This window comes from Citrus sinensis, chromosome 2, assembly GCF_022201045.2.
Source record: "Citrus sinensis cultivar Valencia sweet orange chromosome 2, DVS_A1.0, whole genome shotgun sequence".
In the NCBI taxonomy this organism is placed as follows: Eukaryota; Viridiplantae; Streptophyta; class Magnoliopsida; order Sapindales; family Rutaceae; genus Citrus; species Citrus sinensis.
In genome coordinates, this window is record NC_068557.1 from 227,614 (window position 1) to 241,072 (window position 13,459).

The 13,459-nt window shown below is 36.1% G+C and overlaps 3 protein-coding genes across 4 annotated transcripts; 1 reads left to right on the top strand and 2 right to left on the bottom strand.

Moving 5' to 3' along the window:
• Positions 1 to 2,540: 2,540 nt before the first annotated feature.
• LOC102623975 (beta-amyrin 28-monooxygenase-like) lies at positions 2,541 to 5,287 on the bottom strand. The gene is made up of 4 exons (XM_006488882.4): positions 4,628 to 5,287; positions 3,612 to 4,055; positions 3,333 to 3,520; positions 2,541 to 3,046 (listed from the first exon to the last, which is right to left on the bottom strand). The coding sequence occupies exons 1-4, from the start codon at positions 5,190 to 5,192 to the stop codon at positions 2,741 to 2,743; spliced, it is 1,503 nt and encodes a 500-aa protein (XP_006488945.1). The 5' UTR covers positions 5,193 to 5,287; the 3' UTR covers positions 2,541 to 2,740.
• A 799-nt stretch (positions 5,288 to 6,086) lies between these two features.
• LOC102618284 (receptor-like protein 46) lies at positions 6,087 to 8,921 on the top strand. Its single transcript, XM_006488939.4, has one exon. It carries the CDS (start codon positions 6,323 to 6,325, stop codon positions 8,771 to 8,773), a length of 2,451 nt encoding a protein of 816 aa, XP_006489002.1. The 5' UTR covers positions 6,087 to 6,322; the 3' UTR covers positions 8,774 to 8,921.
• A 318-nt stretch (positions 8,922 to 9,239) lies between these two features.
• LOC102623684 (hypothetical protein) lies at positions 9,240 to 12,567 on the bottom strand. 2 transcript variants are annotated; one of them, XM_025092194.2, is made up of 3 exons: positions 11,572 to 12,567; positions 10,497 to 10,619; positions 9,240 to 9,621 (listed from the first exon to the last, which is right to left on the bottom strand). In XM_025092194.2, the coding sequence occupies exons 1-3, from the start codon at positions 12,000 to 12,002 to the stop codon at positions 9,558 to 9,560; spliced, it is 618 nt and encodes a 205-aa protein (XP_024947962.1). In that variant the 5' UTR covers positions 12,003 to 12,567; the 3' UTR covers positions 9,240 to 9,557. The 2 variants fall into 2 exon arrangements, with proteins under 2 accessions (XP_024947962.1, XP_006488944.1); XM_006488881.4 differs by lacking the exon at positions 10,497 to 10,619 and having other exon boundaries at positions 11,572 to 12,529.
• Between the last annotated feature and the right edge of the window lie 892 nt (positions 12,568 to 13,459).

Consider the following 13,459-nt stretch of genomic DNA (forward strand, 5'->3'; position numbering starts at 1 on the left):
CCAAATGTACTTATCAAGTATGTTGAAGTAGTGGATATGGTCAAACAACAACACATCGCAACTCATTGGGAAGGTGCATATTTACTCTTTAACTATGTCCATGCAGCTTGATTTGATAATATTTTAAAGCTAGGGCCGAAATGATGATGCATTCAAATTTTATAAAAACCAAATGGTCAAATTAAAAAAAAAAAAAAACTGACGTATTGTGGTAGTCAAATGATATGGTGGATAAACACTAAATATTGTTCTAGTGTCGGATCAAACTAATGCGATTAGATTACGCTCTAATCGAAGCTTGATCAGATCTCATTAACTCAATGAGATTTCAATACCAAGTTGAGCGAAATTGCAGCCAATTATCAACTAAGTACAACTAATTACAACAACTTAAACTAATCACCACGTGCATGAGCAATTACATAACCACCAGGTGCCAGCTAGGATTCCATATCATCAACTCGTAACCGTATGCTGCAGCTGCTGATAAGTGCGTCCTTCACATGAAAATATTTATGAAGTACTTGAGAAACCTGATAAAGTGTAAGTTTTATGATTATGAAGGTAAGGAGGTGCAAATTCGTCCCACAGGAAGCTATATACGTGTGAATTGGCTTATCAATTACTTGCAAGCATGGAAGACCCTTTACACATCTCGAAGCTCTCTGCCCATTTCAATGTTTTCCTCAAATAGGTGATTGATTTTCCCATCAATTTTCCCGGAACAATATTTTGCAAAGCAATGGGAGAAGAAGAGCTTAAATTCATGATAGCAAAACAAAGAAGGAGAAGCCTGGAAACGAAAACCGCGTCACCGAACAAGATATTTTGTCACGTTTGCTTGTGACTGCTGATTCAAGTGGAAGGTTTTTTACCGCTATGGAGATAGCTTATAATATAATGTTGTTGCTGTTTGCTGGTCATGACTGCAATGACATTGCTCATGAAGTATTTAGGACAAATGCCTCAAGTTTTTGAAAACGTGATGAAAGGTTAGTGTGTATGTGTGTATATATATTAATACCTTCAACTGCAGCTATCCAATAAGGACGTTTGCATATTTTAAAATGCAGATTTGATGCTAAACAATATTTGCTTTCTGTAATTTAACATTGTATATATTGTAATTGATAGTGTTATTTACTCTAAGAAATTTTAAGACACGTTAATATGATCTTTAATTTATTGATAAATTCATTGATATTGTTTATGACGAACAGAGCAAATTGGTATTGCCAAGTCTAAAGGACAATGTGAGTTCTTGAAATGGGAACACAAACAGGAAATGAAATCCTCCTGGATTGTGGCCTCCGAAGTCATGAGACTATCGCCGCCAGCAAGCCTCGCTTTCCGAGAGGCTCTGGTTGATTTTGCCTCTGCGGGTTGAACTATCTCCAAAGGATCAAAGGTATTAAATTAAACTCAAAACTTTAAATACTACTCTTGAGCTTTTACCGACTTTCCCGCATTTAATCGGATTCAAAGTCTCGGTCTTATTTGTTTCGTATGAATACTAATATTGGGTTGCCTACAGATATATTGGAGTACCGGGTCGACGCACAAGGATCAGAATCTCTTCCCAAATCCGGAGAAGTTTGACGCTGAAGATTTGAAGGAGAAGGAGTAGCCCCATATTCATTTGTCCCATTTGGAGGGGGACCAAGGATGTGTCCAGGGCATGAGTTTGCAAGGCAGCAAGTTGTTGCGGACCACCCAAGTTACTAGCCCAATTGCCCACCATTTCGGGCTAGAGAGCCTAAGACAAGGCTAAGAGTGCTAACTTGGCCTGATTCCGGAAACTTCTAGGCAATTCTAGCACATTTGAGCTTGTAAATATTTAGAATACTCCATACATTTTCAGCACATGTAAATGGTAGAATTCTCTAGAATCTCTAGAGCTTGGCAAGCCTCTCCTATAAATAAGGCATGGCATTTAGCAGTTGAGCAACAAGTTTAGAGCAAGCAACTCAAACACTTATAAATTCTCTTCTAATATTTCATTTGAGTAATACAATTCTCTTATTCGGCTTTATTGCTCTATTCTCTCTATCTCTTCGAAAACCTTTAGGCTTAGCTAGTCGAGAAGCTCAAGGCTTACTTAGCAACATTCGGCAAAGGTTGTCTAAGTGCCGCACAAATTTACTGCGCAAAACACTCATCCCGTGACAAAGTGCTTGTTTTCATGCATAATATGATCAAACGGTTCAAATGAGATCTGTTAATTTTCAACCTAATTAATATTTTCCTTTTTTTTTCCCCTCTAGAATTTGTGATGTATTTACTCAGAAAATGCTCTGTAGAATATGAAATGAAATTTTAATTTGAAATTATCCTTAGGTCAATTCAGTAAAACCTTGTCATTTATCTTCTTTTTAAAAGATTTGGATGGGATGAGGAACCACAGTCATTCAACACTAACCAAGCTCTGTTGACCGAGAGAGCAAAACACATTCACGATTAATCAAGTTGCATCCCTGGAAAAAAATCTTGTATTGTTTGAATCTATTTCGAAATTAATTAACAGTTAATCAAAAGAGTGGTTAGTCATAGATCGATTTAAATATATACACTGAAAACAAATAATATAAGTTTAATGAATGGACGTATTAATATCGTTTCACGCATCTCTTTTTATAGAAATGCACTAGGAAATGAAAATAAATTTTGTTATACATAATACATATATAATACAAGTTCTGAAAAAATACACCATAGATTCTAAAGGAAGCAGTAACAAGTATTAAGTTGAACATTGGTGAGGTTGAAGCCTAATGGGGAGTCCTTGTGATGGAGAAAGCATAGGATCATAACCAAACTTTTCATCAGGAATTAACAGATCCCATTTAAACCGTTTGATCATGTTATGAATGAAGACAAGTATAAGCAACCTTTCAAACTCATAGCCAGGACACATTCTCGGTCCACCTCCAAATGGAACATATGAATATGGGGTAGCTCCTTCTCTTTCAAATCTTGATGCATCAAAAGTTTCTGGATTTGGGAACAGAGTTTCATCTTTATGTGTTGAACCTGTGCTCCAATGTAACTAGACCATACATTAAGCAAATTATTGATATATAGGAAACAGTTACTATTTATGTACACACACAGTAATGATATTCTGGATCCTCTATTCATTTAGCTTCAACAAAACAATGAAAGAATACATCTAAACCATACGGGACTTAATGTACACGTAGCCCAAAATCCTTAAAAGCTAAGCAAATTTAACTAAGATGAGTAGAGAATCCATTTCCAATCGTTTAGAATCTTATTAGTTTAGGTCTAATTGATCTATACATAAAAGAATCGATAGAACAGAGGGAAGGTACCTTCCATCCTTTAGGAATAGTATAACCTGAGTAGGTAAAATCAACCAGGGCCTCTCTGAAAGCACCGATTGCCGGCGGCGATAGTCTCATGACTTCTGAGGCCACATTCCACGTATATTTCATTTTTTGTATATCCTCCCATTTCAGCAACTCACCTTGTTCTTTAGACTCGGCAATACCAATTTGCTCTGTTAATCACAAACAATACTGTCAATCAATTGATAACAAAGATCCGATCAGCTTTCATGTGTCTTTAAAGTACATGTTCACAAAACGAACCCCTCAAAACATTTTCGAACACTTGAGGCATTTGTCCGAGATATTTCAGTAGCAACGTTATAGCAGAGCTGGACGTATCGTGGCTAGAAAAGAGCAACAATAATATATTATCAGCAACCTCCATCTCAGTTAAAAATTTTCCATTCGAATCAGCAATCACAACCAAACGCGACAAAAGGTCTTGTTTGGATCCTAGGGCTTCTCTTGTTTGTTTTGCTATCAATTTAATCAGCTCTTCTCTTATAGCATCTGCAGCTCTTATGGATTTGTAAAATGTTGTTCCGGGAAAGTTGACGGGAAAAGACATCACCCCTTTGAGAAAAATATTGAAATGAGAAGCCAGCTTGGAAATGAGTAAAGGGTCTTCAACACTTGCAAGTAAGTGACAAGCCAATTCAAAAGTGTATAGTTTCACCGTAGGATGGACTTTCACCTCCTCTTTTCCTTCATAATCAACCAAAATAACATGATAAACAAGGGGACTTGGACATTTGGAAACTCTCAGAGAGAATAAAACTAGCTTGAATTCATTACTTAATTAATTAAAAATTTAAAAAATGTGTATTTTTGTCTCTTTGATAACGTACACTTTGGTGTCTTCTTCTAGTCCAAAATACCATTCCTCAATGGATACTGCTGATTCCAAGTAATTCTTTCCAACAATTGACAATGCATTCTTTATTTCCTTCTAGTACGTATTGGCAGAATTTTTTTTTTCAATTTAATTTCTAAATAAACTCTAAAGTATGCTCTAAGTAGAGTGTCTCAAACTTAATTTCTACAATTTCAAAAACCTTTAAGTATTCAATAGTACACATTATTTTTCTTATATCACACTATTTTCAAATTTAATAGTACTAATCAACAGCAAAACACCATTCAAATTAAAAAATTAATAATATCATACTCATTCCTAATCAAATTCAGTTTACGAAAAAAAAAATTGATAATAATTCACAAAATATGCATTGTCAAAAACGTTACCTACATAAATCATCACATATGTGTATGCCTACCTTCCCAATATGTAGCAATGTGTTGTTGTGTGATCATATCGATTCTTTCAACATACTTCATCAACGCATTTGGACTTAGAAAGCTCATCATCATCATCCTCCTCATCCTCTTGGCATCATCTCCGGCTTTCATTAGCAAACAAGTCTTGAACAATTTACCGACGGAGCTCGGCCACCATGTTCTCACCAACTTGTTCTCATTGCTAAACAACAACTTGTGCCCGGCCGTGCCACAAAACACTATCATATCTTCTCCAAGCAAGCAGGTCTTGAAAACCCTGGAGTCATATTTCTCCATTCTTTCTCTTATGAACCTCTCCGGTTTTCCTTCGAAGCCTGCTCGAATAAACCCCAGGGTTTCCCCGATAACAGGCCATCCGAGGTTCCCCGGAGGAAGATGAGGATTTGGGTATATTTTTTCTTTGAGTTTTACAGTGATAATTAGTGGATAGAAGAAGACAAAGAGTAAAGCAAAAGCTATACACAACGAGAAGATGGTAAACTCCATATCATGCATGAAATTTGTGAAGAAGGAATTTGGATTCACTGATTTCGATAAAATCATGATTTTTAATTCAAATATGTAAGAAAGTCGTAAGTCTACCACTATTTTGTTTCTAGTCAACTATGGCATCAAAGAAAACAAGTTTATTTTACTATCGGCCGTACAAAATCGTTTTATTTTTCTCAAATATCTTATTTAAGTCTAGTGTCAATCTACGTGGCATTGTACTGATCTCGCATACCACCAGCATTTTGATGTAAGTGCTGTGAAAGTGCCACGTGTTCCTTTATCGTTGACCCTCGTCCCTTTTGATTGTTCGGAAATAATAGTTTTTGTGATCAAGTAATGATAAATATTTTAAATTGTTATGACGATAATTCTTAATAAGATTTAAGTGAATTAATTAATGTCATATTATTTGAGATAAATTTTTAAGATAAAAAATTTAAAATATGTAATAATATAAATTTATTTCACTGTTCCACCATTATACCGAAGTAGGGACTAAATTTTTAGAGGAACAATAATATAGCTTTATTTCTTTATTCCACCAAATTTTGGTTGTATTACTTCGGATTTATTTCTCTGTTCCACCATTATACCGAAGTAAGCATTACTTCGGATTTTCTCATGAATGATGAATGGAGTGTTGAGAATACTAATTGATTATGCGTAATTTGTGGCAAGTTTCCAATCACGGATTTGAGGACCAAAAGGGGTGTCAGTGGGAGACTTTACAATGGCCGGTATGGAAGTGGAGTTGCGCCATTCCCATTTTAAATAAAGTCAAAGTCAATTTTGTCCGCAAAGTAATGAAAAATTTTAAGAAAGTGACAAACAGTAAATTGATTGAAGAACTTGATTTTGGCAGTCTTCAACTATTTTTCTAGATCACTGATAATGGACAAACTTTAGTGCGTTTCCATGTCTTTCCCACCAAAATTTCCAGTCTTTCTACTGGGGACTTTTGACTTCTGACTACTACTAACCATGCATTGACCTACTAAATTTGTTTGGAAAATACTTGATGTAGCGAAGAACGAGAAAGACGAGAGAAACAATGAAGAAAATGGTAGAGAGTGAGTGAGTGGGTAGAGAAAGAGAGTAAAATTCTCTCATCTTTCTCTCGTGTTTCTTAAAATGTCTTTTACTTCTATATAACTATAATTTAATATTCAACCTGGTAACAAATGGCTAAAGTGAACCTACTGTTTGCACTCTTCCACTTCTTCTTCTTCTTCTTCTTCTTCTTCTTCATCCCTTGTCTTTGTTGTCCTGAAGATCAGAAACAAGCCCTTCTCCAATTCAAATCCTCCTTCATCAGAGCTTCTAACACTTCTTCAGATGATCCATCTTTTGGCTTGACATCATGGAACTCAAGTTCAGATTGTTGCCAAGATTGGGATAGAGTCATTTGCAGCTCTTCTCAACCAATCGCTGTTATTGGTCTCTATCTTGACACCCTTGTTCTAATGCCATCCTTATTGGAGCCTGTGTCGGTGTCTGCAGGGGTTTTGACACCACTGTTTCTTGTCAAAAGCTTGATGTTTCTTGACATTTCCTCAAACTACATTCATGGTGAAATCCCACGTAATGGCTTTGCTAATCTGAGTAGGTTAGTTCATCTTGATTTGATGCAGAATAACTTCTCTGGCTCCATTCCTGCTGAGATTTTTCACTTGAGGAATCTGCAATATCTCGACACGAGCAGCAATCAGCTTACTGGTAACTTAAGTCGGGAAGTGGATTCTCTTCAAAACTTGAAGGTGCTGACATTGGAATCAAACTTGCTTCAAGGAAATATTACTGAGGAGATTGGTAACCTCAGCAAGCTGCAGCAGTTGTCTCTTCGCGGCAACAGGTTCTTTGGTGGGATTCCATCTTCAATTCTGAATCTGAAAGAGCTGCAAAAATTGGACCTGAGAGAAAACTTTTTATCAATGGAGATTCCAAATAAGATTGGTGAGTTAACAAACATGACCGCTTTGGCATTGAGTGGTAACAGGCTGAGTGGGGGAATCCCTTCATCAATGCAGAAGCTAGACAAGCTGGAATCACTTCGACTGGAAAGCAACTTGCTCAGTGGAGAGATTCCGTCCTGGTTGTTTGATTGCAGGAACCTGAAGGATTTGTTTTTAGGAGGCAACAATCTGAAATGGAACAACAGCGCAAAGGTTGTGCCAAAGTGTATGCTATCCCAATTATCATTGAAGTCCTGTGGACTTGCAGGAAGAATCCCTGATTGGATTTCGACACAGAAGGGCCTTGTGCTTCTGGATTTGAGTGAGAACAAGCTTGAAGGGCCATTCCCACTATGGCTTGCTGAATTGGATGTTGGCAACTTATTTCTGTCGGATAATCGACTTTCGGGTTCTCTTCCATCTCGCCTCTTCCAATCTTTGAGCCTTTCAGTCCTTTCTCTCTCGCGAAACAACTTCTCAGGGGAGCTGCCTGAAAATGTTGGAGATGCTATCAACTTAATGATCCTTATGTTAGCTAAAAACAATTTTTCTGGGAAGATTCCAAGGTCTCTAAGCACAATATATCGCCTCCTTCTGTTGGATCTTGCGAAGAACAGATTCTCAGGCAAGCCTCCAGTTTTTCGCCCAGATGCTCTGCTTGCTGTCATTGATTTCTCCTACAATCAATTATCAGGTGAGGTTCCAGTGACCTTCTCCGTAGAGACGAGGATACTTACATTAGGAAATAACAACTTCTCAGGCAACTTGCCTCGGAATTTGACTAATCTCAGCAAGCTAGAACACCTTGATCTCGAAGACAACAAAATCACAGGTGAGTTTCCAGGATTTCTCTCCCAGATATCCACCCTTCAGGTTCTGACTTTACGAAACAACTCTCTCCAAGGTACAATCCCCGACAAAATTTCCAATCTGACGAGTCTACGAATTCTTGATGTTTCAAGCAACAACCTGACAGGAAAAATCCCTGCCAAGTTAGGAGAACTAGTTGGAATGATTCAAACACCAAACACCTTCTCATCAACCTCAGAAGTGTTCACCTTTGCTGTTGGATATGACTTGGTAGTCAACTGGAAGAAGTCAAAACAAGGTCTCTCAAGTCACAGCCTTGACATCTACTCTTTGTTAGACCTGTCAGCGAACAAACTTTGTGGGGAAATTCCAGTTTCATTAGGTGCTTTAAAGGGTCTAAAGCTACTCAACGTCTCATACAATAGTCTCTCTGGAAATATTCCACCGAGTCTTGGTAATTTACAGAGTCTAGAGAGCTTGGACTTGTCACACAATCAACTCTCCGGTCCAATCCCAGAAACGCTAACAAAACTGCAAGAACTCACAAATTTGGATGTCAGTAACAACCAGCTCAAGGGTAAAATTCCGGTGGGTGGCCAGATGGACACGATGAATAATCCCGAATATTATGCTAACAACAGCGGGTTGTGCGGTATGCAGATTCAGGAGCCATGTCCAACGGAGCCACCAGCAAAGCTAGAAGAGGATGAAAATGAGGCATCATTGTTTCAGTGGGAAGGAGTGGGAATTGGATACTCTGCTGGCTTTTTCTTAACGGTGGTGATTATGTTTTTCACCGGATATTTTCGACTAGCATCCCCTCCAATCCACAGTCGCAGAAGGCAAAATGGTATGAGTTCAGTTACGTAGGTTATGCAGTATCTTAACATAAACATTCCAAAAATTCAGGCTTGCATAATATTCACCCACAACTACAAGCCATTTGCAATTGTCTGTTTTGCATGCTTGTTTCCTCACAGGCTTATGTTGTTTACAATCAAAGAGATGCTTTCAGTGAGTCATTACCATAGTACAACATGGAAAGTATTATTTCTGTCAGAAATATAACAGAAAATTTGGCTACTAAAATGTCTGCAGTAACTACCTCTCATAACCATCAGTTGAACTAAGATAAATTTTCTTTCATGGTGCAATGGAAGGGAAGTGTTTCATGTTAATACAGATCATAAGCACTATAATTTCACATATAATTTGTTTATGATGAAATGAAGGTAAGGTATTTCATGTTACAAAAATTGCAATAGTGCCAATGGCCTTTTGTGGAGCCCGGAATCTGAAATAGCAGCAGAAAGTGCAGCAAGTGATGAAAATAAACTACATATCAAAAGAAGACTTGGAATTTCTATGAATTTATCAGGTTCATCCGAAGAATAGTAGAATTTTCTTCTGTAAAGAGACGAAATAATAGTTTGACATTCTTACAAAAGAAAAAGTAACCTATTTGCTACACTGAGCTCTAATTGAACAATTTTCGTTCGAGGGATGATGAGGCAGCATCAAACAAATGGAAGCCATTTCTAATGCCAGGTCCAGAACAATTAGATTGAAGCTGAGATTTCAAACTGTTTTTGTCTCCTTCAGTCAATGCTATAATCACTATAAAGAATTTGCCATGGAAGTTGATAAAGCAGGTTCATAGAATTGTACAAACACAGCCTTTACTGAATTCACTCTCATTGTCGGTGTCTTCCATTTCACTGTTTGGAGAAAAGAAAATACAGAATGTTAGCACGAATAAGTTCATTGTGGCAAGTTCTTAGGCAGCATAACAAAGAACATAGAATCCAGGTCACAACAACAACCAACACCACAGTTTTTAACAAACAAAACATTCAGTTCAGTAACATTATAACTATTGGGTATATCTCACAGAGCTATCTCCAGCAGAAGTGACTCCCAATTTCAAGTTTTCAGTTGACACTCTTCTTTATGCAAAGCAAAATCAAATATTTATCAGGAACTACGAAGGGGTCTGGTTGCTTATCATTTTCTACAGCAAATTGATTGGCCATTTATCCACAAGCATATCATTTTCTACAGAAAATTGATTGGCCATTTATCCATAAGCATTTGAAGTATAAAGAATTGAATGCCCTATTTTAGATTATGATTGTAAAATAGTCTTTTGGCATAGAACCTTAGAGAAATTTATCTCATGAAAAGATATTCCCCACATCAAGATAAGATTAGTGTTTCCTATATATCAGACACCACAATTATTTCAATTAACATTATTCTCTATCATTTACAAATTTTCAAACCATACATATCCATTAAAAAAGTAAACAGGTAAATTCTTACTCCACTGTTACTGAATTTCCTTTTCTCATTGCCTTGAGTTCACACCAACTTATTTGTCTTTGCACATATTTATATGTTCACTTTTCATTTCACTAGCTTGAACTACCACAGTATTCACCAAATTTGATCCTATCAATCCCTCATACGTCATTGTAATTCAATTACTTCTAATAAATGATGCACATTTCCATTAGATTTTACAGTCACATCCCCAACATGCCACTTTTAAATCAAGAAAAAGAAAATTCATTGACCATCCATACACATAGACCTTCTGTCAAAGGACCGCTTGCAAAGGGAAAAGTCTCTGTCAAAAAGCAATGCTAAACTCAGCCATAAACTTATTGAAACAAAAAATCCTTTGCCGCACCACCGCGACTTCTCCAACAAACAGCTGAGAACAAAAAACATATTTTCTAGAGCATCAACCAAATATTTTAATACCTTTTCTCCTCAGATGGATTAATATTATGTATCAAGGATCAATAAAAATTACCTTTTTTTAATTCTTTTACCTATTTCAAATTTACATTTGTTTGACCTTAACTTATTGAAACAGAGAAGAACCCACCCAACTTGGAAAATAAAATAACAAAAAAAAAAGACATTCCAATCCTTTCAATATTTAAAAATGAAATTAATTAATAAAGCCTTTGCACAAAAAGATTATCATTTAGATTGTCATGCCTTTATAGGGTATTAGCAGCAGGGATTTCATCACGATGCCTCATGTCAGCACCATATGATTTTTAAAAGAATGCCTAATGCATAATAAGAAGTTAAAATCATATTTCCATCCCACTGCAATAAATAGATTGTCCAAGTTTGGAAAAAGAACATGTCATCCAATTATTTTAGCACGTTAGAATTTTCCACTGTTTGAAAAACTCCCAACTCTCTCTCTTTGTAAGCTCAAGATCTCACCACCATTCTTTTTTTGGTAGCAACAAGAACAGTAAATAGGATCTAAGTTTTCGATTGCACTACACAAAACATACTAATTTTCTCTCACAAGAATCTAGATTTCCCTCTTTAGCCACCTTCACCAGCTCACAATTCCTCTATCAAATCTGGAAAAGAAGATATCCTTCAACCAAATTCAGCACCTTTCTATTAAAACATCTATACAAAGGCTTCAATTCTTTGCTTTCATTTTATTTCAGAACTTTGTTAAAGATTTTGATTCCATTTTCTTTCTTAGCATATCAATTTCAATCATAATAATTAACTGCAAACGGTATCAAACTTTTGCACAACACTCAATACACCACCAAAAGCAACATAAAAAATGAGAACTCTAAAACACAGGAAAATACAAAAGGCCAAAAAAAAAAAAAGGTACCCACCTGGCTTCAAATTCTCTGATCTCAACCAATTCTTTCCCCAGGTAATCCATCCATTGCACTTTCTTCTTCTCCACTTCTTTTGAATCCAAGGCCTCCTTCTTGAGGCTGCTTTTGACACAATTCTCCCCTGCTGCTTCTTCTCCTTCTCCTTCTCCTTCTCCTTCTCCTTCTTGTTGCTGCTTGTTCCCATCTACCACAACACTCTCCTCCTTGACTCCGACTCTCTCAGCATAAACATGATGATCATCACTAAGTGACACAACTGTTGTTGTTGTTGAAGCCTCGTGCGGGCTGCTCTCCAACTCCAATGGCCGTGGTGTGCAAATATGAGAAGAGGGTTTGCAAAAGCAAGTGAAAGGACAATGAATCTTGCAAAACAAAACCCTCATGAAAAACGAAATTCTTTTTTTGATTAAACAAACTTGTTTCATTCACACTCAGCCCATTTCACGACTCATCTAATGCAAAAAAAAACATTAATATTATGAACCCCCCCAGAAGGGATCAAGATAAGAAAAAAGTGAAACCCAGAAAACGTTCTCAGTTTTTTTGAGACAAATGAAATGAATTAGAGCTTTAAAGAGAAAAGGGTCCCTGCTAAAACAAAACAGAGACCTCTGCTTCCCGTGTTTCTATATATCCACTGCCTCCAATCAAGTGGAGTTGAAAAGACTCTGATACCCTTTAAAGAGACTTTTCCGCCATGAAAGTTCGATGAAGAGAAGAAGAAGAAGAGGGAGAGTTATTAGCTGGAGAAAGATATGGAGACCAATTTGGAAATTTGAAGGACTCACAAAGCACGACTGTCAAACATTCTATCCTATAATGTAATGTATGTAACTGTTGGTAAGTGCTGGAATTTCCAACTCTTTATAGTAACCGCTATAAATATGTTGGTGTGTGTAATCGTAATTGTGTAAAGGTGCTTTTGGAATTTAAAAGTGCCTTTTTCTTCACCAACCAGCAAAACACAACACCTTTTATCTCTCTTATGCTTTTTTGTTCATTGTCTTACAAATTTGTAAGCATACATGTAATGTAAGATCCTAAGTAGAGTAATTAGATTATACGGGTAGTGTTGTATTAAATCACGTATAATACTGTCAAATTATACCAATTTAGATGCACGTTGAGTCATTTCTGAATCAATAAATCGTATTAAAATAACATGTTAATCATGCCATATTGTGTTGATATCGACATCTCTTTTATAAATTGGAATCATGAATCATGAATCATTTGGGTTGATAAAGTAATTTTAATTTATTTGGGGGGTGGGGGTACACTCAAAAAAAAATTTAATTAAAAGCTGGAATGAGATATTTAACCAAAGTTAGGTCAATGAATTTGTTAAAGAATGAGTCATGAAAGTATCATATTCTGAATGAAAAACAAGTTGAAGCAAACTCATAATCTTGCTTGATAATTTGATATGACTTCAACCTGAAAGAAAAAGCCATAACTCAAATCTCAAACAAAAAAAACTTTTATTAAAAATGATTCTAATCCTATGCTGTAATTTAGGGGGTGTGGGAACATTGTTTGACATCATAGTTGATTTGATTAGGTCATCCAACAACACACCATTTAACTGATTGTCCACCCACCATTTATTCAACAAATCAAGATGTTGAAAGGGGTGTCTTATTAATTATTATTATCATTAATTAGAGGACCAAAATACGAAAGGGTCATATGAATAGTCCATTTGATTTTTAATTCTTTGTCTTCTCTTTTTAATTTTTGTTTTATATTGGTACAAGATTCAATGGCTGCAAAAATTTATTTTGTATATGGGGTGATATGCTCAATTAGTTTTCTCTATAACGAATGATTTTGTTATCAAATATTTTTTTAATATGGCTTATTCAATAGTTATAAATTTTAT

Excerpts from the sequence above, each read along its gene's own strand:
- LOC102623975 (XM_006488882.4), bottom strand. The coding sequence starts at position 5,192 with ATGATTTTATCGAAATCAGTGAATCCAAATTCCTTCTTCACAAATTTC. Across the intron at positions 4,056-4,627 it reads CATTGCTACATATTGGGAAG|GAAAAGAGGAGGTGAAAGTC; the intron begins GTAGGCATACAC and ends TTGATTATGAAG. Across the intron at positions 3,521-3,611 it reads GTTCGAAAATGTTTTGAGGG|AGCAAATTGGTATTGCCGAG; the intron begins GTTCGTTTTGTG and ends TGTGATTAACAG.
- LOC102618284 (XM_006488939.4), top strand. The coding sequence starts at position 6,323 with ATGGCTAAAGTGAACCTACTGTTTGCACTCTTCCACTTCTTCTTCTTC.
- LOC102623684 (XM_025092194.2), bottom strand. The coding sequence starts at position 12,002 with ATGAAACAAGTTTGTTTAATCAAAAAAAGAATTTCGTTTTTCATGAGG. Across the intron at positions 10,620-11,571 it reads ATCAGAGAATTTGAAGCCAG|CTGTTTGTTGGAGAAGTCGC; the intron begins GTGGGTACCTTT and ends TTTTGTTCTCAG. Across the intron at positions 9,622-10,496 it reads AAGCGGTCCTTTGACAGAAG|TGAAATGGAAGACACCGACA; the intron begins GTCTATGTGTAT and ends TTCTCCAAACAG.